Consider the following 17,603-nt stretch of genomic DNA (forward strand, 5'->3'; position numbering starts at 1 on the left):
ATACTGTTTTGTCTGAGATCAACTTTGCCCCTCTGGGTAGACACGTTGAACTTGGCTCTAAACAAACTGCTATGGAATGAGCATAATAATTTTACATAGATTTTCTTACCCTTTGGGGGGTGTAATCATGCAGAGGTTCTAGACATATCAAAAAAGGTGAGCTCAAATATTCTGGAAACTGTCATGAAAGTAGTTCTATACTAGGGTTTGGCTTCATTTATGTCCATGAACTATCTGCAATGAGGATTCCAATTCTCTCTACCAAAAACACCACTTTACTTTGGTGGTAGGAAATAGAAGTTGTTTGTAAATCTGATACCTGACACACACATTTATTATTCTATTTGCCTGGTGAGAGTGAATAAATTCTCATTTCTTTTCTTTAGCAAGGGAGTTCTGAAGGAGCAATAGCATATCTTGGCTGCCTGGGCCTGGACTGGAATCTACTACAACTCTTCAATTTGACAAATATTTATTCAGTCCTAATATATTCCTGTTCTGTCTCTATCAGTGAGAGGCATATTTTGTAGAGGGGAAGTTCTGTAGCATGCTGGAGATCAATGATTTCACATTTAAACAGTTTAATTCCAGGTGGTTGTATTCATGTGTACTGGGTAACCAATTATATGTAGTCTACAAAGAGAATCTTTTTAAATTCAAGCTTATGCACCCTGAATATTTCTAACTAATAGGTTATATGGCAGTTTAAAAAACAGGTTCACAAATCCTGCAATAGCTCCCTCAAAAGGGTGGATGCTAATTCTTTTCCCCTTAAACACAGACTGAACTTGGTGACTGCTTCTAATTATTAGAATAAAGTAGAAGTGACAGTGTTGGCTTTGAAGACTAGATAATAAAAGGCACTACATCTTCTTTGTTCATTCTTTTGAATCTTTCACTTGAGTGGGAGATCCTGCCAAAAGCCATTTTGGAAGTGGATCCTACAGCCCAGTGGAGCCTTCAGATGATCACAGCCCCTCCCAATAGCCTAACCACAACAATATGAGAGACCCTGAGCCAGAACCACCCAGCTAAGCCACTACAGAATTTCTAACCCACAGAAATTGTGAGATAATAAAAGCTTATTTTAAGCCACTAAGTCTTGGGATAATTTGTTTCACAGCAAGATATAAGTACAGTTAGAAATCCTTAAAAATAGCTAGTGCTATTTCTGAAAAATGATAGGTAAGCAATTATTGCTATATTTTATAAATCTTGACCAAATGTTTTAAAGTTCTTTTAAAAATTTTTTAAAAGTCTCTGCTTAGAAATTGTTCAAATGATTTTATTCCCCATCCAAGTGTTAAAACCGGAGGCTTAATAGTTTCAGCAATATGAATGTGCTTAGATAAATTCATGTGCCCTTTTGTACACTTGAACAAGATGTCATCAAGACACACCTATTTTTATTACTTCAGGAAAACTTACCTAAATTCTTTTTTAAAATATTTTTTAGCTATACATGGACACAATGTCTTTATTTTGTTTATATATTTTTATGTGGTACTGAGGATTGAACCCATGGTCTCACACATGTGAGGCAAGTGGTGTACTGCTGAGCCACAACCCCAGCCCAAAATTACCTAAAGTCTTACTATACTGGGTGAAATAGGTCATTTTGTGCATATATTCACTCAATGACATTACTTGAGCATTTACTAGGAAGCACACACTTTGTTTCGCACTGAGGAGACAAAAACGAATGTGACACCTTGCTCTTGAGGGGTTCAATAGTTAGGGAAGTAGACAAACACATACTTTACAACACAGGCTGCTGAATATTACCCCAGATATATAGACGGCATGCAATGATATTGCATGACAATGGAAAATGATTTCTATGTGAGATCTTGAAGGATGAATAGGAATTTTTAAGTGAAGAGTGCTGAGTTGGAAAGATGGTATTCCAGGTGTACGGGAGCAGTGTGCAAAGACATTGAGGTATGAAAAGCCTGGGCTGACCTTTTATACTTTAGTTTCTGTTGCTTGAGAACCAAGAGATGGCTGGTCATGTACATACTCGTAGCAGTGTGGTGTAGGCAGGACAGGCTATTTTTCTAGGAAAAGGTATTTCCAAGCCAAGAGGCTACTCAAGCTGCCCCAAATTAAAGGGCCCTGTGTAGCTAGGTGCAGTGGCGCATGCGTGTAATCCCAGTGGCTTGGGAGACTGAGGCAGGAAGATCACAAGCTCAAAGCCAGCCTCAGGAACTTAGTGAGGCCCTATCTCTAAATTTATATATCTGGGATGTGGCCCAGTGGTTAAATGCCTCTGGGTTCAATGCTGGGTACCAAATAAATATATAAACAAAGGGCCCTTGTGGTTCCCTAAGTCTCTCAGGATTGAAGGATTCTCATGATGAGTCCTGTCGGAGCCTTGGGTAGACAAATGTGTAAATCTTAGTGTGAAGAAATCAAATTGTCTGGGTGCAAGTCTACTATCTTCTCAACTTGGACTTCTGTAGCTTTTTAGTTTTAATAGCATCTGTTATAAAGGAATGGAAGACATTTCCTTTTAGATCAGTGCCACTCTAAGACAAGTTTAAGAGTTTCTGCCAGAATGTAAATCAGCACACTGCTGCCTTTCTCAATGAAATAATGCTCTGGAGAAAAAAAGTCAGCTGATCTAAATGGTTTGCTTAGTGGCATAGTTAATTTACATTTGGCACAAGCACCTAATCTCATCACAGACTGACTGATAACAAACAGCTCACTAGTTGGCAATGATCCATACACCACAATTTTCAGTCACAATCCACTAAATAAAATGCTTTATGACAAATCTCTTTGCATGTTTTCAGAACCCTGTGTTGTCTTTTCCTATTGTGAGAGTAGTGCAATCTCATCTTCCTTTTTTTAAAAAAAATATAAATATGTATAGTGTACTGGTCTCTCTTTTTATTTTATGATATCTAATTAGTTCAGAGTCAAGTTTGAAGTGCAAGTGCATCAGCTATGTTGATACTTTTGGGTGTCAATTTTTAGGCTTTTGTCCTTGATTCTGATTTTTAATTCCAGATTTATGTTTGCCTTGATTATTTCATTGAATATGTTTTGGCTGGATGATATTGAAGATGATCACAATAATGATAACCATGACAATAAGCATTATAGCAAGAATGGCAAGAAGGCCAGATTTCTGGTCTGTGTCCATTATGAGTGGAATGAGGGTTTGTGACTGTGCCTCCATGACTCCAACCAAGTTTGAGAGTTTTTTCCCTTAAAACATTGATAATCATGGACACACAGTGATGATCATGAGGAATTCATTTCTCTGCATGCAGAAGGTATTGGCCTCTATAAATGAAGTCAGCGTGCACAGTTAAGAAAAGAGCACTCACCGTCTTGGTCGTTACCTGAATCAGCTGGAGACTTACTTCGGCGCATAGGGCCAGGGCTCTTGGCTGAACTTTTCTGAGGTGTTGGAGATGCCTTTGGGCCAGCTGTGGCTGACGGATTTCCCTTCATGACTCGGCATTCTGGGCAAAAGGACACAGAGAGCTTAGCAGAGGGTAAAACTCAGGCTCAGCATATTATACCAGCCTTTGGAAAATGGAATAAACAGCACAGGCCAAAGCACTTAAATGGTTCAGGACTACAAGGCAGTCTTCATTGTTTGTAGGAATTATGGCCCCGAAGAGAGATGCATGAGGAAAACTTCCAAAAGTCACCTGGACTAAACAAGGTGTTTAAATTTCTAGATTGTGGAACAAGGACAGGAGTTTAGAAGCAGGTCAAGTAAGTAATAAGTCAAGTCAGTCATGTGAGGATGACTTAGCCATGTCTCAGAATAGTACTTTTGGATATAATGTTTAATTAATTTCCTAGGAGTAGAGGTTGACATCTCAGAGGTTATAGTTACACAGATGAAACATCCATGAGTAATTTATAGGCAGGATAAGCAGTAAGAGTTATTGTCTATTACATACCACACATTGTAATGGCACATTACGAATGTTATGTCATTTTACATGAATGAGTACCACCACCACCATCTTACATTTATAGAGCTCTTTTTGATTTTCAATGCAAGTTATCATAATCCCTTTATGATGGTTGTTTAATGAATAAATGAGTCATCAATGACTGCCCCTTGTAACTTCAGAATGCTCATAGGAGTATAGTACAGTCTGCCAAATATTCCTGCATTTACCTCAGCCCCAATCTGACATATTTGTAGCACTCTTTCTAGGCAGGTCACTTACTTTCCTCTGTTATGGTAAACTTGGGCACTGATAGTGCTGATTTACTAGGAGGATCATTCTATTCATTTTGCTGAGGAAGGTAGAAAGTACTTAAGCCTTATGAAAAATGGAATAATACAGATGGGTAGAGGATAGTGTTTTCTTTTAGACACCCCCTTTTGCCTGCTATTTAAAGGTGCACTGAAATGTAAATTAACCATAAAGATTTTGGGAGCTATTCTGGTAAATCAAGCTTATTAGGAAACTGAACTGAGTGGAAAGCTCATTTTTGTTTGCTTCACTTCTTGTTTGGTTGATGAACTTTAGTAATCACTGCCCAGAGTTAGAGATGTAGAAAGGCATAGGAAACTGCACATAACCTGTATTTGTTTAGCTATTTGATGATCATTTGCCTCTTCTCAAAGGAATAACAGCAGAAATACTATTTTTTTAGGGTTCTTGTCACTTGAGTTGTTTGTAAAGTTTATATTAGTAAAACTGCCTTTGCTTTTTTAATACTTTACTCCTCTTAAAAGGAAAACATGTTTTGAATGTGTCTTTCCATCAAGATCATATCCTAACCCTGTTGTTGAGTGAGCTAAGTCACCTTTATCTTACACCTAGAGCTTAACCAAAGGAGATACGTGTTCAGCTCCTTCCTGAGATGAATCTTCTGGAATCCTGAATCACAAAGTAAGGTGAACATTACAGCAAACTCAAAGGTGGGGAAAGGGTCTGAGACTAAGAATATCATGGGAAAACCTTTCTAAAATGAGACCATTAACATGGACCAAATAGCTGGAGGATGTTACCTAGAAAAAAAGTGTATACATGGGATTCAATTTCTTCCTCCAAATTTTCCTTCCTGCAGTCTAATGGTATCTATTAGCCCATATGACACAATATGCATTTCCAGAAATATGGTCACTATTATGGCAGATGGTGAGTCTTATTGAGTTTGAAGGTTAGATTTCTGGGACATACTTTCACTTAGTGGCCAATGTATTCAAATATATAGGAGAAAGACTAATAGTATCTGCCCTTGAGGGGCCATACTTGGATGTTCTCCAGGCCAACATAAACTCATGTAAATCCTAAGGAATAGAAGTAAGGAGAAAAATAGGGCAAAAAAACCCAATGGCTAAAAAACAAAACCAACAAAATTTAAAAACCCAATGGTTGTGCTTACCATTTTCATCCAGGGAGAAATCATCCTGAGCATAGCGAAATTTTTCAGGACCACAGGCAATAAAAACATCATCATCACCAAAGAAATCGTGAAGACAGGTTACCTGTGGAGAAAACAGAAACGCTGGATTTGTATTTGGTGTTCTTGTGACAATGAACTTCATGCCATGTTGGCAGTGTGGAAAGCTTCACATGAAAGCCATTGTCTCTTTCAACCAGGGAGCTCCTTTTCCTCAAAACACCTATCACACTCATAGTCTGCACTATGATTCACAGTAAGTGAAGATCAAGTGCTATTGTTTTCTATGTTTCATGTATGGCAGTCTTGTTTCCATAGCATCTAAAGTAAGATTAGAACCATATCTAAATGGAATGGCCCCTACCAAAGTAAAGTCAGTTGGTCCTACAAATGTCACTTTTTCTCAGACTTTCAAATACAAACTATTGTTGGCCCAATTCTGGAGCCAGGGATCTAGGCTAAGGCACGTGAGAAATATTTTCTACAACCTGCAGTGGATAAAACCTGGAGCTGATCCAGAAGTTGAAATTCCTCTCTTCATGCACATGAGCTCTAAAGGATACCACTTCTTGACTGCTTTGTACCCACAAAAATTAGACCTTGGCTATAATGAGTCTAGAACCTGGTCTTGGCCCAGAATATCATTGCTCACTGAGAAACTAAGAAGGGAAAACTGCTGACCACTTGAAACTTCATCAGGAGCAATGGGTCCCATAGATTTGAGTCTTTCCTGTAAAGCCATGTTCCCAGTACCTTCCTGTCCTCGAGCACCCTATGCATGGCTGTTTCTTCACAATACAGTCTCCCCAGCTCCCTTTCTGCAGAAATAAATGAGGGTCCCTGGGAAAGTATGCTGCTCTCTGCAGTTTCCCCACTTCTCAGCTTTTCTAATTACAACTGATAATTAGTCCAGCACTCATCAGGGAAACCCCAGGAGAAGCTATAGAGTCAAAACATGCTTATCCAAATCCTTAGCTTGTAAGTGTTCAAAGCCTCTAATTGTTCTAAGCTTCCCATTCAAGCTGCCAGCAATGGCTTTCCAAAGACATAGTGCTCACAAACTAACAACAGCTTGCTGGGTACAGAAAGCAATATGTTACATTTGAAAACTGTTTATATTAATAACATCACCCCCACCCAAGGTCTATTCAGTCCCTGTTCTCCCAGTCAAGATGATTGCAAGCTTTACACAAAGGGAGAAATGCTTAAAGATTATCCCCATTGTTTTAGCCTTCCAATCATCTATGAAATGCTCAGAGAAGGGAGAAACTCTTGGAGGACTGCCCGGGTTGCTCTTATTAAGCATCTTCCCAGTCCTGAGTCCCAACCTCATCAAATAAACTAACCCCCTTCTTCAACCTACTTGTCTCTCACCTATTCATTCCACAATCATGTAATGACAATCAGAGTATCTGATTGAATGCTTACTCTGTGACAGGCACTCTGCTTCCAAATCTGTCATCACATTTTACCCTCACAACAAATCCCTAGAGGTTGGTATTATTGTCATCGCTATTTTAGAAATGAGAAATCTGAGACCCAGAGACAATAAATAAATTGCCCAGAAGGAAACCAACAAATCCAAACAAATACAGATCTATCTGACTTCAAAGCCTGTGCTTTAAACTACTTAGCAATACAAAACACATACAGTTTGGACACTGGGGAGACAGACAAGTAAGACTGAGACCATCACTTCATGAAGCTCAAAGTCTGATGCAGTGAGATACATTGAAACAGAGTATTTCAATTTAATTCACTTTATATGCTAGGATGGAAAAATCAGTAGGTGCTGTGGAGTGATTTGATGGCCACATCCAAGCAACTCAGTCTCTAGCTGACACTATTCGTTCAATAGGCACATTGTATATGGTCTATATAGCAGATCCAATAATGAAGGATACATGGCTTTGAGCCCCACTACAGACCTCAAGCTAATGTTTTAGACCTTGGTTTAATATAACCTAGAGACTCTAACTTTGATGCACTGGTGTCTCTTCATTGTTTACCCCCTGCTACCTCCTTAACCCTGAAGATTTCTATTGTTATCTTCTTGTTCAAGACTGTCCTTGACCCCTGAGTAGCTGCTTTTAGTTTTGGTCATGAGTACGGTAAACTTCAACCTTGGATGTCCCTCTGATAATGGTCACAAGGAATTGTGTACTTTGTTTCATGACCTGCCTGTGCCTTCATAGATTTCAGCTAGCTCTCCCCAGTAGATCACAGGTTTCTGAATGTAAAGATCAAGTATATCTCTCCCTCTGTTTCTTCCCATGGTTCATGGTAGAGAGCTTAAGAAATAATGAAAATTTAGCCAAACCCAGTTCTGCTTCTGCTGCATGCAAAAAAGACATAAAGAGGAACATTCATAGGATTTGTAAAGATATAAAAGGACAGAGAAGAAGAAACAGGAAGAAGAAATCAATTGTGACAGACAGCGAAGTTTAGCATTCAGAAACTTTGAAAAAGTAACAAAACCATAAAAATTTATGAATAAGAAAGGAGAAATGACTGAGTTGAGAAATTATTCTTCATATAATAAAATAATTAGTTTTAAATGGATGATTTTTACATGATGTCTCAATGTAGGATAACAAAGCCTTGAAGATTGTTAGGGGTGTGGCTGTTACAATTACCTACCCTCCACCAACCCAAGCCTTGCCACCTCCAGCCAGGCTTTTCAAAAAAGCCTTTGGATAAAACCTCCTTTGGGGAGCTTCTAAGAAAGGAAAAGTTCTTATGCTTCTGACAAACTCACAATGGTTTCAAATATATTCGTGTTATAATGCAGCTGTTTGGCATCAGATTTCTTGTGTGATTCCACCCCATATTTTACTGGTTCACAAACATAGAAAAATTCACATTGCGTATGTGTGTGTGTGTGTGTGTGTGTGTGTGTGTTTAAATAGAGAGATAATTTTTTAATATTTATTTTTTAGTTTTTGGTGGACACAACATCTTTATTTTATTTGTATGTGGTGCTGAGGATCAAACCCTAACCCCATGCATGCCAGGGAAGCGTGCTACTGCTTGAGCCACATCCTCAGCCCAACGTATGTGTGTTTTAATCAGCTTTTTTTTCTGTTGTGACCAAAAGACCTGATAAGAACAATTGGAGGAGGAAAATTTTATTTTGGGGCTCATAGTTTCAGAGGTCTCAGTCCATAAATGTCCTATTCCGTTCCTCAGGGCCCAGGGAGAGGCAGAATATCACGGTGAAGACTGTGGTAGAGGAAAGTGGTTCAGGGCCTTGCACCAAGAAGCAGAGAGAGCTCTGCTCAACAAGGACAAAATATAAACCCCCAAAGCATGACCCTAGGGACTCAACTCCACCAACTCCACCCTATCTGCCTACAGTTACCACTAAGTTAATCCCTATCAGGGGATGCACTGATTAGGTTAAGGCTCTCATAACCCAATCATTTCACCTCCAAAACTTCTTGCATTATGTCCCCCCTTTTGGGGGACATCTCACATCCAAACCATAACAATGTGGACACCTAGCTTTCCTAAGTACTTAGATACCAAGACACAATAGCCCTCATAATTTTCATAGGTTGGGAAAATAGAATACTCTCCATCTTAAATGAGAAGCCAGAAGCACAAAAGTCAAAATGGCACAAGGATACACAGCTGGCTCATAGCAGACTTGAGACTAGCATTCATTTGTCCAGCTTCAATTCAGGACAAAATAATTCAGGGCTTTCTAAAGCCTTGACTTGGATCTATTGGCTTCATCAAACTTCCAGAGGGATCCATGGGATAAAATTGGCCAAGAACCCCTACATGGAGTCTTTGCTGGTTCTTTGTAAAGTTTTCTCTTTCCCTCAGCTCCTACAGATCCTGTTGGTATTTTTCCCATACCACATTCTGCCTGTGTTACAGCCATTGATGGACATGTATTTTCTCCTTCAGGTACCCAAAGACAAGACTGTCCAGTTCATTTTTGTATTCCCCACAGTAAGTGTTTGGTACACAATAGATATATAATAAATGCTTATAGACTTAATGAAAAAAATAAAGCCCTGACTTGAAAGGCTTATATATAGGCCAGGCAGAAGAGTCTCCATTGTCCCATTTGATGCCTGATATGCATCACAACTACTGAATTGAAAAAAATAATTTTAGAGAAGAATGGAGTATAAAATATAACTTTAAAATAAAGCTCACACTCATTTAATGCCTTTTAAAAAAATTCAATTGAGATAATATGACACAAAGTCCGCCCAGGCTTATATTACAAAGGCATGATTTTCAAAATTCGCTTTTTTGAAATAAAATTTCCATCACAAGGCAACAAAAGTAGTAAATATAATAATCATTGCAATACCACTTACATCATCCTCAGAGAGTAAAGGTTTTGCTGACATCAGCTTCAGTATGAGTCATACTTGGGTATTTAAGTCAGAGAAGGGAACATGAAAGCATGACACCTATCTTCACAACTAATCAACTGTGAGCACAAAATCAATAAAATCAACTCACATTAACATTGATCCATTAACTCAATCCTATTCTTTTAAAAAAGTGTCAGATGTTGGGCAAAGGGAGGCCAGCTTGCTTATGCATTAGCATGAGTAATATATTATATGGATGGTCTGGTGTCTTAAATGTCAAAGTACAAATGGAGAAATGGAGATAACAGATCACTTTGTGGGAGCAGTTTGAATCTATTAGCTGAAAAATGGAAAATTTACTCCGTGGCTTGATTTAGGCTTGATTAGATTCTCCAGCCACATATTACAGATACTTACACCTGTCTGCTGCTATTAGATTCCTCATTTCACTTATTACCTAATTGTTCAGAAAGAATGTTACTTCAGGAAGTAAGGTCTTAGAAATCTATGTCGCTCACTTTCAATATGCAAAATATTTTCACTGAAAATTCCCTTCCACTAGTATTGATACATCAGACAATTATTGGGGCAAAGGAATTATGCGATACAGAAATGTACAATAAGGGACCCCTGTCTTCAGAGTTGACAACATAATAAGCAAGTTAGTACTACACAAATAATTAGAATACAAGGCAGGCTGTTGTTAGCACTACTGTAGAGGCACAAAAAGCAAGGGGAAAGCGCAGAAGACAAAGATAACAATTCTAACAATGAGAACTGGGGAAGGCTTCATAGACAAGATGATAAAAAAAATAACTGAGTGTTGAAGAATGGGTGGGATATATGTTTCTGGAGATAGGAGATGTTCCAGGCAGAGATAACTGCATGAACAAAGGCAGAGAGGCCAGAATGTGCCTTTCTCTTTTTTCTTGGTTCTTTTTAGTTATACTTATCAATGGGATTCATTCTGACATAATTATAAAAGCATGAATATAGTTTGTTCTAATTTAGTTCCTAGTACTTCCCCAGGCTCTCCCCTTCGACCTCCCCCTGTTTGCTTCCCTACACTCTATTGTTCTTTCTGATATTTACTTATAGCTTTTTACTTGTTCTTTTTAGTTACACATGATAGTAGAGTGTATTTTGACATATTTATACAGAGTATATCTTATGCTAAGTAGGATCCCAGTCTTGTGGTTGTACATGATGTGGAGATTCACTGTGCTGAATTTATATATGTACATATAAATGTTTTGTCAGAACCATTCCACTATCTTTCCTATTCCTATCCCTCCTCCCTTCCCTTCAGCATCTTGTGGATATACATGTTGGTGAGATTCACTGTGGTGTATTCATATATGTACAGAAGAAAGTTAGATCAGATTCATTCCATGGTTCTTCCCTTATCCCATCACTCCTCTTTCCCCTCAAACTACTTCTTCTACTCCACTGATCTTTCTTCTATTTTGATAGAAATCCTCTACTTTGCTTTTCTTTTTTATTTCCTTATCATGCTAAGAACATGCCTTTTTTCTTAACAGCCCTGGAGAAAAAGAGTTGTATCTTGTTGGCTATACTTACAGATTCTCACCCTCCAAGGCTGTGCACAGCACAATTGCCCAGATCCATCTGCCAACCTTCTTCATAGACAAAATATACAATTGTCTACTGGTAGAATTCAGGGTGAAGAGGAGAGCAAAGAATGTCTATGGGGAGGGTGCCCCCCATTGTGAAGAAGAGGTAACCCCTGCAGCAAGGAAGACAAACCACACTAATATCCCAATCTTGCCAACAGTGTGTTCTGCCCATAGAGAATGGCTAGCAAGCTTTGCAAAAATGAGTTAATGAAAAAGTCAGTGAACATTACAGTTGAGGCTTTTTCTAAAAGTTACTGCCATTCTCATTATGGAACATCTCCTATCTGCCACTGTGGCTGGCTCCAGTCAGAGGTTGGCATTGAGTTAGCTTGGGGGGCTGCAGCAATGTTTATGAGACAACCCTGGCTTTCTTATCAAACTCATTGTCTTGGGCTTATCTTATAATTTTGGTTGTGGGTTTTTCATGACAACATTTTTTGCCTGGGCAAGCAGCTCATTAGTTCTGCAGTGCCTCTTTTGGCACAAGTCTTGTTATTGAATGCCTTGAACTTCCTAACAATCTCTGCTGAAATAAGAGGAATTCCACTTGCATTGCTATAATATTTTTACTGTTTTTAAAACCCTTCCACAAAGGAAGACCACTAGGGCAGAGGAAAGGGAACAGGGGGAAAGAGGAGGTGAGGGAAAGGAGGCACCAGTGACTGAAATGGAATAAACTAAATTCCATGAATGTATGACTATGCCAAAATGAACACAACTATTTTGTATAACTATAATGCATAATATAAATATAAAGCATAAAATCCTTCCACATTTATAAATATTGTATACTCTCTTCCACACCTCTAATTCTCTTGTCAACCCAATCCAAGGGCTTCCATTTCCATCTCTCCAGTAAGGCTGCTTATGTCAAGGTCAATAGTGACTTCTATGTTGTCGAATCCAATGGTCACTTTTTGACCTCATATTAAACCCTCAGTAACATAGACATAAGTTAAGCAAGTTTTTCTCCTTAAATATTTTCCTTTCTCAGTTTTTGGGATACTATGGTCTTTGGAATTCTTTCTGCCTCAATCTCCTTTGCTGGATTCTATTTCTATTCCAGACCTCTCAATATTTGAAAACCCTGGTAGTGGTTCAGTTCTCAGGTCACTCTTCTTTATTCGTGTTTTGTTACTAAGTGGTCATATCCAATCCCAAAGCACTATACATCATCCATATACTGATGACTCACATTGATATTACCCAACCCTTCTTACCCTGAATTTTAGAAATATATATCTAATTTCATGCTTACTATCTCTACTTGATTATCAGAAAGTCATTCCAAATTTAATATGCCCCAAACTAAACTTTTATTCCCCCCTTTCCAAATACTATTTCTCATTTTCCTCATTTCAACAAATGGTACCACAATTCTCCCAGTTGCCCAATCAGAAACTTGAGAGTCATTTTTGAATCACTTTTCTCCCTCTCTATTATCATTGTCATAGTCTGAGATATACTATAGTAACCTCATAACTGGTCTCCATATGTCCATTCCATATGTCCACCATGCTCCAACATAATAATTATTCTGTTCTCCATATAGCAGTCCCAGTAGAATTTTACAACTCCTCCCTCCTTCCTTCTTCTTCTCTCTCTCTCTCTCTCTCTCTCTCTCTCTCTCTCTTTACTGGGGATTGAACCCAGGGCCTTGAGCATGCTGGACAAAACCACTCTACCACCAAATAGAAGCCCATATTTTATAGTTTCAATTGTGTATTTAATTCTTCTGCTTAAAACCCTCCAAAGCTTTTATCTTGATTTTGTGTTACCCAGCCCTTTGTATCAAATATGCTAGCTTGCTCCAGCCATACTGATCATCTTTTTATTCCTCAAACACATAAAGACCTTTCCTGCTTCAAGGCTTTCATTCTTGTATTTCCCTCAACCTAGAAGGTTCCCTTCCCAGATATTCAAAGGACTAGTTTTCTACACAATTAAATCTAAAATATCACAAAGACTGAGCAATCTATAATTTACATGTTATTGTGCTATTTTAACCATGCAAATTAGGCATTATTACTTAAATTATTTTATATTATAAAGTCAATATTCTCTATATTTGCCTACATATTTGCCAATTTATTTTCTCACCACTTGTGTGTGTGTGTGTGTGTGTGTGTGTGTGTGTTTTGCTGGGGATTGAACCCAGGGCCTTGTGCATGTAAGGCAAGCACTCTACCAACTGAGCTATATCCCCAGCCCTCTCACCATATCTCACGTTATATCTCAGGTCTTACTCCTGGGGTCATTTTAAAATTAGCCACATATTGGACCTTCCCATTCTGTCTTCCATATCTCTTACTCTTGCTCTCACATTTCCAACTGCTTATCTCTTGATATGGCATTCTGGAAAATGTCCTCAAAATCTGTCAGTTCACTCTGCCTCTCTTTATATGTTTCATTTTTTCTTTCTTTTTTTTTAAAGAGGGAAAGAGAGAGAGAGAATTTTTTAATATTTATTTTTCAGTTTCAGTGGACACAACATCTTTATTTTATTTTTATGTGGTGCTGAGGATCGAACCCAGAGCCCCGCACATGCCAGGCAAGCGTGTTACCACTTGAGCCACATCCCCAGCCCATTTCATTTTTTATTTAACCCATTCATTTAACTTCAAATTTCAATGATTATATTTTTTTAAAGAACTTAACCTTTTTAAAAAAATTGTTTTTATGTGGTGTTGAGGATCAAACCCAGTGCTTCACCCATGCTAGGCAAGTACTCTACCACTGAGCTACAACCCCAGTCCAATGATTATATTTCTGATTTTTAGAAATTATATTTATTTCTTCCCAATTTTTTCTACTCATAAAGGATAGTCTTTTTATACTATTTTAATTCCATGTTTTGTTTCTTTTAACAACCCATAATAAAGTTATTTTATGTCCTATATTTTTATAATTCTAATAGCTAAAGACCTTGTGACTCTAAATCTGTTGTTTCTACTAATTCTTCCTCATGGTGACTTGTTTACTTAAGTGTTCATTACATTTTTTATTGTGAGTTTATATTTGGTTGAACTAAATATCTGGGAATCTTGATAGACCTAGATTGGGGGTGCTGCCCTCTAAAAATATGTGAATTTGCTTTTGCCAGGTTTCAGGAGTTACCAACAATGGAAAACCACTTTTTAATTTCTCTACTATGATTTACTTTGCCACATGAGTAGTATACACTTGAACTAAAAGCAAACTTTAGGTTGCAAACTCTCAAGAATATACTTCAGGAGAAGCAGCCACAGCAGCAGCAATAATTTATTTTGTTTTCACCTGAGGTCTTGATAGAGACATTTTTTTGTTAAAAAAGTTATGAACTACATATTGCTTGGACAACATTTTCAATGTAATTAATGCTGTTTAATTGTGCATGTACAATTATTAAAATGATATATTTTATATATTATATATTTTACCCAATTTAAAATGCTAATAAATATCAAACCATTGAATTTTATAATTTAAATAGATATGTTGTATGGTTTATGAACCATAAAGCTTCTAAAAAAGGAGAAATGTAAAGAAATATTTATTATAATTTATAGGATCCAGTTGTAATGAGTCAGCTATGCTTTTTAGAATATTTGGTCTGCTGTATTACAGAAGAAGAACTCAAATTTCACTATCCAAGGAGGTTTTCTCTATTGCTTAATCTAAAATAGAACTAACACCACCACCATGAGAATCAAGCTCCACAAAAGTGGAAACCCCATTTGTTTTGTTCAATATTATATGTCCACTAACTCTAAAAGTAAAAAGTTACATATTTTAAAATGTTATCTTCAGTAACTATAACAGTAAAAATACAAAAACATAGGGCTGGGGCTGGGGCTCAGCGAGGCCCTGGGTTTGATCCTCAGCACCACATAAAAATAAATAAAGGTGTTGTGTCCAAGTACAACTAAAAATATTTTTTAAAAAGAATATAAAAACATAAATCTTAGATTCATATTAAGATTTATTTTGAAATATAATAAGATTGATATCATGTTCCATTATTTCTGTCATTTTCTGGGACTTCCCATAGCAGTTTACTTATTCCTATGATAAGTCATGTTGAGGTTGACTTCCTGTGATCCTTCAGCCCTAGACCTGATTTGAGTCCCTCTCCATCTTTGTTTGATGAATAGGGACTAGTTCTCAAAAAAGTTTTTTATAGGTCTCATGGGTAAAGTACCATGAGGTTGCAATTTTGTCAATGGATCTTTCCACTTTTGGCCTTAGTCTCACAACCAATGGTGACTCTCTGCTATGGATTGTATATGAGGTGTCCCCCAATAGTTCCTGTTAATGCAGAAATACTCAGAGGTAAAATAATTGGATTATGAAAGCTATAACCTAATCAGTTCATATTAGTTTGAATGGATTGACTGGGTGGTAATTGTAGGCAGGTGGGGCATGACCAGGGGAGGTAGGTGACTGAGGGCATGCCCTAGAAAGGTCCATCTTTCCTGTGGCACCTTCCCTCCCTCTCTCTCTCTGAATGAGCTGAGCAGCTTTCCTTGATGGTCCCTTTTTCTTAGGCCCAGAACAATGGAGTCAGCCATGTATAGACCACAAACTCTGAAACCATGAACCCCAAATAAACATTTCATCCTCAAGATTGTTCTTGTCAGGTATTTTGGTCACAGAGATGAAACAACTGACCAAAACATTCTTCTAACCCCATTCTGGAATTTCCTCCAGACAGAGTTATACTGAAATCTGAGTAGTCAGATTTCACTTGTGATATTGGCCCTTGCATTTGTCAGTTTCAATCTTTATAACAATTTGTTTTTAGTGAGAGATGATAATAACCTTACATTATTTTTGTTTTTTTTATATTTGTCTGGTGCTCTTACCTCCATTATCTCATTTGGTTCATTAGCTTAATATTAATAAATGAAGCAAGAAGGCCCATCAAAGTCAAGTGATTCCTACAGATCACATTGTTGTTTAGTGACAGAGCTGATTCTAGAACTGAAGATAGCTTATTTTACTCTGACACACTGAGTACTCAAGGTATATGTCAAAGGCCCTTATCTTTGACAGGGGAGACCTAGGTAAGGAAAGCTAGTAGAGGACTCTGGGTAGCATGAATATACCACTGGTACAAGAAAGAGGGGATATGCAGGGAAAATAAGAAGGAATAAGGCTTTTTACTTTATTTTACCAGGAGCTAGTTGTGATTTAATAACCGAGTTAGGCAGTGCCAGCCCCCTTGGAAGCCTGGCAACCCCTCAGTGCTCAGGGGTGTTTTTTCCTTAGTTTTCCTTTGCCATTTTTCCAAGGGTCTGTGTCAGTTCCCACTGGGGGCCTCTCAGGGATGAGAACAGCTGCAAAAGCGCTGAAGTTGGACTGCTGAGTCCATGCCCAGGACTGACACCTGCCCTTCCACAGGGCCCTGGGGACAAGTTGGCTCAGAGAAACAGGGACAAGACAGAACTCCATTCATCAGAGAGAACTGGGGTGGAAAAACCCTGCTTGATCCCTTGGCACCATTAAGCTCTAAGATTGGCCCTGGGCCCCACACAACTCCAGGTTCTGTGTAGTAAGGTCAATTAAAATAAGAAAGTGTGCTTGTAGGGCCCATTTTAGTTATCTATTGCATGCAACAGTTATCTGGTATCTGCTACATACAAAGCATGGTGGGAGTATGGTTTTGGAATTCAATGGGGGAAGAAAAGATTTTTTTTTAAAGTAAGTTAATATCTACCTACATTCTGAGTTCAATCTTGCTACTAACTCACTGTTTTCTATTTTGGCCTCAGTTTCCTCTGCTGTAAGGTAAAGAAGCTGGTCTGGGGCCTTTTGAGTTTTATGTCTGTTTTGTGTCACAAGCTTTGGAGAATTTAATGAAAGTTATGGATCTTCTCTCACAGGAAAAAATGTATATGTGTGCATACAGAAATAATTTTCCATATAATCTAGGGGGTTTAAGGATTTCCCTGAAGCCCATGCATAGATCCTAAGTTAAGAGCCTCTAGAATCGTTGATTTCTGAGGTCTCTTCTAGCTCTGACAGTCTATGAAACATTCCAGGTTGGACACAGTTAATGAACAGAGACACTCAGGCCAGAATGCTGGCAGCTGTCGTGGAATCCCAGAGGCTTAACTGTACCCCCCTTCCCAGGCTTCCTGAGACTCCAGTCCAAGGGAAGCAAAAGGATGTAAGCTCATTCTCTGCAAACTGGGTCCAAGGGAAGCAAAGGAGTGCAAACTGATTTACAGCAAACCAGAGACTTGAGTATGCATCAGAC

At 38.2% G+C, this 17,603-nt stretch overlaps 1 protein-coding gene across 1 annotated transcript in view; it reads right to left on the reverse strand.

Annotated features, from left to right (window-relative positions):
- The window catches only part of Dcx (doublecortin), a 98,651-nt gene that overhangs the window by 17,490 nt on the left and 63,558 nt on the right, over positions 1-17,603 (reverse strand). The window contains exons 3-4 of the mRNA XM_071606083.1: positions 5,371-5,473; positions 3,339-3,476 (exon numbers count right to left, since the gene is read on the reverse strand). Coding sequence (XP_071462184.1) covers positions 3,339-3,476; positions 5,371-5,473 — 241 coding nt within the window. The remainder of the gene's footprint in view (positions 1-3,338; positions 3,477-5,370; positions 5,474-17,603) is intronic.

Source organism: Marmota flaviventris, chromosome X, assembly GCF_047511675.1.
Source record: "Marmota flaviventris isolate mMarFla1 chromosome X, mMarFla1.hap1, whole genome shotgun sequence".
NCBI lineage: Eukaryota > Metazoa > Chordata > Mammalia > Rodentia > Sciuridae > Marmota > Marmota flaviventris.